The sequence below is a fragment of the Telopea speciosissima genome, chromosome 1, assembly GCF_018873765.1.
Source record: "Telopea speciosissima isolate NSW1024214 ecotype Mountain lineage chromosome 1, Tspe_v1, whole genome shotgun sequence".
NCBI classification, from domain to species: domain Eukaryota; kingdom Viridiplantae; phylum Streptophyta; class Magnoliopsida; order Proteales; family Proteaceae; genus Telopea; species Telopea speciosissima.
In genome coordinates this window covers 8138327-8147748 of record NC_057916.1, presented here as the reverse complement: position 1 = coordinate 8147748, position 9422 = coordinate 8138327, and the positions used below count along the sequence as shown (strand labels likewise).

The following is a 9422-nucleotide window of genomic DNA, read 5'->3' as shown; positions in this document are numbered from 1 at the left end:
CACACAAATCTCAGTTACAACTAGCAGCGGAGGTGTGGCTTGATTGGGAGAGAAGAGAAAACAAAGAGAGAAGGAGATAGAGAAGGGATAAGGAGTTCGGCTCTCTCAGCCAGCTGCCAGGCCTCTCAGCCCTTCATCCACACAATTGGGGCAATAAAACTTGCATAAGCAATCTCAAGTCATCTTCATTAATCGTGGGAAGGCTTCTAAAAGCCTTACAAATATATAGAGAGCAATACTTACCTCTCAAGTTACAAGAAAAATAGAAACTTAACTTGCTATGTTTCAAAAATAGCAACTAGGAGTCTTCTAAATCTTCCAGCCAATGGTTGCTTCTTGTGGACCCCACTTTTAAGTTTTTTTTTTTGATAAAAAGATTTTATTAACGTTGGAACAAAGTTCCAAAAAAGTCAGCAAACAAAGAAAGATTAATACATGAAGGAGGAGAATCCTGCCAAAAAAGATCAGATTGTAAAGAGGCACCCAATGAGGCTAAACAGTCAGCCACAACATTTACTTCTCTAAGAGAGTGGTTAAAAATAATCTGTTCAAATGAACGAGAGATGATCCAGCAGTCGTTGATGATGGATGTGATTTTCCACGGAATGGCCTGAGTTGTGCCTTTGAGGATATTTATAATCAAGAGATTGTCGCCCTCAATGATTATTTTCTTCAATCTCATATGAAAAGCTGTTTTCAAAGCCTGATGAAAAGCTAACGCCTCAGCGACAAGGGCATAATTCCAGCCAATGCCTTGAGAGAAACAGCAAACAAAGGAAGCGGATGAAGATCTGCATACTCCTCCAATACCAGCTCTTCCTGGATTTCCTTGACTAGCTCCATCGTCGTTGAACTTGAAGAAAGATTCTGTCAGAGCGATCCATTTGACAAGTCGAAGAAATCTTTGATTGTGAGGAGGAGAGTGATGCACATGGTCTTTAGCATTGGCAATAGCTCTCAGAGTGATTTCTCTTGGATTAAATGGAGATTGTCTGAAAATGAGATCCCCGATCTGATGTCTTGGGTGGGAAAGAAGTTAATCAAACCAATTTGTGGCCAAATGCTTTTGATAGTGGGCAATCAAGAAAGAGATGGTTAGCCAATTGGAGATGTTGCTGACAGATGAAGCATATTGGGTTGAGATTAAAACCTCTCGGATTAAGTAAGTCTGGAAGGGGAAGTTTTTTATGGAGGATTTTCCATAAAAGGTATTGGATTTTTGGGACAGTAGGGAGGTGCCAAATTTTAAGCCACAAGAGATTCAAGGTATGAGAGATGCCATTGATGGCAATGTTATACGCCGAAGCCACAGTGAATTTACCTGAAGATTAATAACTCTCGTCTCTCTCGGAAGTAAAAGAAAGTTGATCTGATGGTTTCCCTGTTCCCCCGCCGGCCCTCCTAGCTGGCTTGACTGGCCGTGCTTCCGGCTGCATCTCTTTCTGAGATGTCGTCTCCCTCTCCCAACCCCGCTTCTTCTCCTCCTCATTCACCTGACCCCATCTCCCTTGCCTCCCAGCTCCCCTCTACTGCTACCTGGGCCTCTATCCTCAACGATGACTCTGCTCCTTCATCCGATGGCCTTCCTCTCCACTTTGTCTCTTCTGCCATGGATGGCTCGACCAAGGTAGCTGTTTGCCCTGCTGCTGTTTTGGAGTACGAAGTTAAGCTTTGGGAAAATAGCCTGGTAGGTAATTTTCTTGGCTCGCGATCTCCATTCCACATCGTCAAAGCTTCTCTCTCCAAGCAGTGGAGACCTCAAGGATCCTTGGATGTTTCTTTGTTGGACAATGGTTTTTTCCTGTTCAAGTTTTCCTCTGCTTCTGACAAGCTTCGAGCCTTAGAAGGGGGTCCCTGGATGATTGGTAAGAAACCAATATTTCTCCGGCAATGGCATCCCCATCTACAACTCCGGCGACCGAACCTTACTTCGATCCCCCTTTGGATTACCTTGCCTGGTTTGCCTCTTCATTACTGGTGCACCGATGGACTCAGCTCTCTGGGATCTGTCTTGGGTAAACCTTTATTCTCAGATGTTAGGACCAGGCGCAAAGACCACCTGGCTTATGCAAGGCTCTGCGTGGAAGTCTCTGCGCAAGATGTGCTCTCCACCTTCATCACTATCAGAGAAGGTGACGACTACTCCTTCGAGCAAGAAATCCATTACGATTGGAAGCCTCCCCAGTGCTCTGTCTGTAAAACGTTTGGACACGACTCCAAGCTTTGCTCCCCTCCCTCGGTCAAGCCCTCTGTTATTGGAGCTTCATCGTCTATACAGATGTTCAGCCTTCGTCAATGACTGCTGGCGAGATGCTTCCTCCTCATCAAAGCTCTCTCCACCACCGTCAAAGGTCTCGGGGTAGAAGAAGATACAGATCCAACCACCGGAACACGAAAGCTCCGGCGACGTAGGCGAATGGCAGAATTGAGCTTATCAGGGATTCCCAGCAGGCTGCTTTGACTCAAAACAGATTCATCCTTTTGGCTGACGATGATGACTTTGAGACCCTTGATTGCCCCGAAAAGATCTCTTTTGATGTCCTACCTCACAACAGATCCAGGATGTTGGAAACCCCAGCAGCAAACACCCCCTTTTCTAGCTCTCTCGCTGACTCTTCTACCGTGACTGAAGCTCTGCCTTCGCTGCTCCCCTTAGGAAGTCTCCATCTGCCTCCCTCTGCTTCTGCTTTGATTTCTCGGGCCTCGTCCATCCAAGGCCTTTTAGAGATAAATGCCACGTCAAGGTTCTTGCCTTCGTCTTCTCTGGGTCCCACTGCTACTGAGGGTATTTCAAATGTAGTCCCTTCTATCTCGGCCTATATTTCTCTAGCCTCTTCGGTTCTCGGGCCAGCCAGAACTTTACCCCATCTCTTAACCCATTCTGTAATCGGGTCGGGTATTTTGCCCAACCCATCCTTACCCCTTAACCTAGATTCTTCTTCTCCTTCACCCGATACCCCTGCTACTCAGCAAAACTGCCCTTCCTTCTCACCATTGCTCCTACAAGCGAAGGCACCGCAGTGCTACCAGATCTCGATCTGTTATGGCTCGACTCTTGGAGTCCCTTCTGCCCCTCCTCCCTCTTCCTCAATGATCCAAGGCCTTATTTGGAATACCCGAGGCCTCAATTCTGCCTCGAAGCAAGCCTCTGTTCGTGCAAGGATTCGTTCCTCTCACCCTTTCTTCTGCTGTCTCCTTGAAACTCACATCAACGAGCAAAGCTCTGCTAAAATTCTCTCTTCCATCGCTCCAGGTTGGTCTCTCCTTTCCAATTATTCCTCCCATCCGAATGGCCATATCTGGGTTATCTGGGATCCTAGAAAAATATCCATCTCCCTCCTTTCCTCTTCCTCGCAATTCATCCACCTTAGCTTCTCTGATCCTCTTGGCCACTCTTCCTTCCTTCTCTCGGCCATCTTTGCCCTCAACTGCCCCATCCAAAGGTCCCTTCTCTGGGATGATTTGCAGGTCATTGCTGGCAGCATTGGAGATCTTCCTTGGGGTCTTGGAGGTGATTTTCATGTTATCCGTTTCAGCTCTGAAAAACAAGGGGGTAACTACCTTGATTTGGAGACAATGGACAATTTTAATGCTTGCATCGATGACATTGGGGTCAATGATCTTCTCTGGACAGGCTTTCCTCTTACTTGGAGCAATAAAAGAACTGGCAGCCAGCGTATCAGTTGCAAGCTGGATAGAGTTTTAGTCAATGAAGCTTGGCTTTCATCCTTCCCCTCCTCCCAAGCAACCTTTGATAACCCAGACATTTCAGACCATTCCCCCATAAACCTTGCCATACAGCCTTACATCTTCGGGCCCAAACCTTTCAAGTACTTTGACATGTGGTCAGCTCATACCTCCTTCCTACCCATGGTTTTGGAGGCTTGGTCCAAACCTGTGCATGCTTTTTCCTCTCCCCTTATTGCCTTCTCCCGAAAGCTTCACAATGTCAAGGAAGCTCTCAAGCTTTGGAATAGGAACACCTTTGGTGATATATCTCTTCAAGTCACTGATTGTAAAGAAAGGCTTGCCAATGTTCAGTTCCAGCTGCAGGCAGATTTGCACAATATTTCCCTTGCTGAGACCGAGAAGGACATTTCTGCTGAGCTTTCCTCCTTGCTCTCCCGGGAAGAGAGCTTCCTAAAGCAGAAATCAAGGATCAAATGGCTTGATTTGGGGGATTCAAATTCAGCTTATTTCCACCGATCAGTCAAGGCCAATGTCAATGTTAGCTCCATCACTCAACGCACATGTTATGATTCTAGAATCTGAGAAAGGGATTCAAGAACCCTAACAGAGAAAATCTCACTTCTTCGAGTCAGTGAGGGACTCCTAAGAAAGGGGAACAGAGAGAAGAGACTAAACTATTTTCTTCATTCTTTTCATCCTCAATGAATACAAGGAAATCCCTTTTATAGGGACAATACAAATCTAACTAATTAACAAACACAACCTACAAATCTAACTAATTAACAAATAACCCCAATCATAACATTCCACGGCCCATCAAAACAACCTTGTCCACAAGGTTGGTGTTAAGGAGGGAACCATCATATTCACAGACAAATCTCTTGTGGCACAGAGTCGAACTGGCAAGAACCGCTCAAATATAAGCCAAAAATATTCCTTCAAACCAATGCTTCCACCAATGGAAGCTGATGCAAAAGTCCACATGGGACAGCAGGTCTATGGAAAAGGCATCATTAGCTCACTGTGCTAACCATTAGAGAGAGATGGTTAGACAACAGTAGCTCACTTTAGTGGCCCTGAAGTTGAGCAATAAAGTGTGACAAATATCTTCTGGAAGCTAAATCCAACGGCTGAAAGCCCAATCCGACGGTTGTAAACGATCCTCCTCTTCCACTACAACTTCCTCTTGAAAGGAAAAATGAAAACGAGTAGGAGCCAGGAGGCATGACCATCAATACCGCCCTTGCAGAGCGTGCTAGAGGCATCACCTTCAATACTGCTCATGTGGAACAGAGATAAGAGAGAGAGAGAAATGGGATCTACTTATGCTGTTTCAATGGTACTTCCATTAACTCCTGCAAGCCATAAGAGGCAACCTCTGAGCTTTCCTCCTTACTCTCCAGGGAAGAGAGCTTCCTAAAGCAGAAATCAAGGATCAAATGGCTTGATTTGGGGGATTCAAATTCAGCTTATTTCCACCGATCAGTCAAGGCCAATGTCAATGCTAGCTCCATCACTCAGCTCACTTCCATTGATGGTACTATTGTTACTACTGTAAAGGACATAAAGGACCTGGCTGTTCAGCACTTTATTGGCATCTTCAATGCCCCTTGGATGGGAAATGCTCCTCTACAAAACCACTTGCTCAACAAGTTCCTGCCTGCCAGCCACATAGATGCTCTGAGTTCTATCCCCAAAGAAGATGAGATTTTGAAAGCTATTCATTCTCTCAAAGTGTCAGGTGCTCCTGGGCCTGATGGGTTCAGCATGGGGTTCTTTCTTGCTATCTGGGACATCATCAAAGTGGACCTCGTTGATACCATTGAAAGCTTCTTCTTCAACCCCAGCCAGATCAAAGGAGTCAACCATACTTTCCTTTGCCTTATCCCTAAAAAGGAGGGTGCTTCAGCTATGAATGACTTCAGGCCCATAGCCTTATGCATTATCCTTTACAAATTTCTTGCTAAGATTTTAGCCAGAAGACTCAAGACTGTTGTGGACTTGTTGGTCAGTGACAACCAATCGGCTTTCATTCCAGGAAGGAACATCTCTGACAATATTTTGCTCTGCAATGACATTGTTAGAGGTTTCGAGAGGAAGAATCATGCCCCGGCTATCCTTCTGAAGATAGACATCCATAAGGCTTTTGATTCTTTGAGATGGGATTATATCTCCCAAGTCATGCTCAAGATGGGGTTCCCTATGCCTTTTGTTCACTGGATTAGCTGTTGCATTTCCTCCCCAAAGTTCTCGGTTCTTATCAATGGCAGACCTGCGGGGTACTTTGGAGCCTCTGTGGGAATTCGGCAAGGATGTCCTCTCTCCCCCTACCTATTCACTTTGGCTTTGGAAGTCCTCTCTAGGCAATTGCAGACCTGTACTGATCAGCAGCTCATTATTCCTATACCCAAGTGCAAAGCTTTGAAGCTTACTCACCTTGCATTTGCTGATGACGATGATATTCTCTAAGGCTTCCATTGCCTCCCTTGACTGCATCTTGCTCTGCCTGAAGCATTTCCATGAGCTTTTGGGTCTGCGCATCAACCCCTCCAAGTCCTTTATCTTCTTTGCGGGTCTTTCGGAGCAACACAAAGGGGACTTCCTTGTCAAATCTGGCTTTCAAGAGGAACACTTGCCTGTCAAGTACCTGGGCCTTCCTTTGATTCCGGCTAGGCTCAGTGCTCATCATTGTATCCCCATGTTAGATCTCATGAGGAAAAGACTGCAGTTGTGGAAAGGAAAGCTTTTATCTTATGCAGGTAGGCTGGTCCTTATCAGATCTGTCTTGGAGGCTTCTTATATCTATTGGACCGGAATCTATGGGCTTCCGCAAGGTACTATAAAGACCTTGGAATCTCTGCTGGCCTCTTTTCTTTAGAAGGGAGCTGAATCTTCCAGATTCCTCCACCCCACTTCTTGGGCGTCTGTGTGCGCCTCCCAAAAAAGGAGGGAGGTCTGGGCATTAAAAGAATCAAAGAAGTCAACCAGGTTGGTATTATCAAGCTGATCTGGAAGTTAGCTTCAAAACAGAAAAGCATTTGGGTTGATTGGGTTTATTAGGGCCCCCTTCGGCAAGATTCCATTTGGACTGCTTCTGGCTCCTCTGATGCTTCCTGGGTCTGGCGCAAGATCCTGGAATACCGCCACATTGTGCTCCCTTTCATCCAATCCCACATTGGAGATGGCCTCTCCACCTCCCTTTGGTTGGATCACTGGCACCCTAAAAGAATTCTATTGCATCTTGTCACCCCAAGGACGATCTATGCCTCAGGTCTTCATAGGATGGCTCTGGTTGCGGACATCCTTCATCACAATGATTGGGCCCCTCCCCCTACCTCTTCACAGCCTCTCTCTCTCCTTTGGAATGATCTTCAGACCATCCAAAAAAGGCTGCCTTCTAGGGGCGATTGTGTCCTCTGGACAGCAGATGGCTCACGGAAATTCTCTTCCAAGGCTGCTTGGAACCTTATCCGCTTCAAAGGCTTGGTGGCTGGTTGGAGGAAGCTTCTCTGGTTCAAGCATCACATCCCTAGGCATTGTTTCACGACTTGGAGAGTCTTCACCAACTGTCTTCCTACTCAAGTTTTCCTGCTCAGGCGTCACATCCAAGTTTCCAGTGCTTGTTGTCTTTGTTGGAACAACATTGAAGACTCTGATCATCTGTTCTTTGAGTGCCTGACCTCTAAAGCCATCTGGAAGGGTATCCTTTCTAAGTGCTGGCCTGCCCAAAGAAGAATCCTGCCTTCCTCTAGAGAATGGATTTGGGTAGATATGACCTTCGGAGGCACCTCTATATGTGACACTGTTGGGAAGTTAGCTTTTTATGCTGCCATCAACCATATATGGATGGAGCGAAATATCAGGAAATGGACCTCCAATTCTCGGTCTTTTCACCAGATTTGGGAATCCATTTCCTTCGAAATTTCCTCCAAATTGTTGTCAGCTCCTCCCTCTTTTTGTGCTGACACCCCAAGGAACAGGCTTATTGTTGTCTCCTGGGGTGTCCCAAATGTTTCTTTTTCTGCTTCAACAGCCTCAAGCTGATAGCTTGTTTAGCCGTGGGCTGTTGTTTTCCCCCCTTGGGGACCCTTGTTTTTCTTCCTTTCCTTGGTAATGAATTCTTTTATTCACCCAAAAAAAAAATTTACCTGAAGATGTGCCCTTCCAAACAAGCCGATCTTCACAGTTGAAAATTGGAATGGGAAGAATTAAGAAAGCAACATCTGGGGGCCACTAGTGGAAAATCAACTCCCTTTTCCATGAATTGGAGCTTTGATCAATGAAAAGATCAACATACTGAGGGGCATTGGAAGGGAGAGGAAAAGGGGCTTCAGAGGGAGGGAGGTTTGGGATCCAAAAATCGAGCCAAGGATGTATCGAGCGGCCATTTCTCACCTGGAAGAAAGATCCTTTGCGGAGAAGCTCTCTAGAAGAACAAATGGATTTCCAGCCCCATGAGGAAGAGGAGGGGCATTTAGCTTGAAAAAAGGTAGAAGAGGGAAAATACTTAGCTTTCATGAGATTCGACCAGAGTGAGGATGGAGGATGAAGCAATTCTCTTTATTGGTGGTCCCCACCTGTAAATATGGCTCCATCGATATCTTGCAAGTAGCCTTTAAATACTTAGGACCAAAGAGGCAATTATACCCTTCACTTAAAGACTATTCTATTCTGCCCCCACGATCTGGGTTTGAAAGACTTAGCAACTCCCAACCCAAAAGGGCTGGTCCAGCTCAAGGCTGGTTGGCCCTATGGCCCAATGGGTTGGTGAACCAGCGCTCTTCTTGTGTATGGTTCTAGCATATTGCTTGCTAAACAGCTTGTCTTCTGCATCAGACTGAATATCTGAATCAATGCTTAGAGTTTAGAGTTCAAAACAGAAATTAAAGAACTGATCAAAATTAATGATAAACCAGTAAACAGTGATTAGATTCAGAAGAAGAGTGATTCAGTTTCAGAAAATCAGAATTTTTGAAGAAGTTTAGTTGTACTCCGAAACTTGAAAATAGATGGAAAATTATGGGTTGTAAACAGAAGCTGAAATCTGATAACTAGAAAACCAATCGATAGTAACTATGACAGGATTTAATCACTATTCAATTCAGTGGCTAGAACTTAATTTATGCACAAACGTGAAACTAAAATTCTAGTAGAAGAGTATAATCGCAGGGTGTAAAGTTAAGGAATTTCTGACCTGCAAATTTGATAGGGAATAGATAGAAGATGGATGGAAATACCAGATTAGGAACCCCACCCAATCTGCAGGATTGGAATCCCACCCGCCAAAGCCTTACCTAGAATCCACCAGGTCTTCCCTACTGAATCCACAACAGTTTAGTCTGAACCAGACTACCAGCAATGCTTCTTCATCCATAAAAATTGATGGGCAGGGCTGTAGCCCTTTACAAGTGTTTATAACTTTGTTTTAGACTCACTAAGACTCCACACAGGAAAGGCTAAACCAATCCTCGACAGAGAAGGAATAAAAAACAGAAACATAAATAGATTCTGAAACCCCCAATCGACCAGCTGTGATTGAAGTTCTTAATCAAACTAGGACTCTTAACAAAAATAAACAAACCATAGATCAGATGTAATGCAGTTTCACAAAAAATAATGAGGGCAAACAGAACAAAGGTTTCTAATCATAATGTAGCCACTACCAAAATATAAACTATGATTATTCACCTTAAGAATCTTTTTTTTTTTTTTGGTTACTTGTAGGAGGGTGT

The 9422-nt window shown here is 44.9% G+C and overlaps 1 protein-coding gene across 1 annotated transcript; it reads left to right on the top strand.

The window, feature by feature from the left end:
* The first annotated feature begins 1447 nt into the window (after positions 1–1447).
* LOC122654455 lies at positions 1448–2299 on the top strand. Its single transcript, XM_043848585.1, has one exon. It carries the CDS (start codon positions 1448–1450, stop codon positions 2297–2299), a length of 852 nt encoding a protein of 283 aa, XP_043704520.1.
* Positions 2300–9422: the final 7123 nt, after the last annotated feature.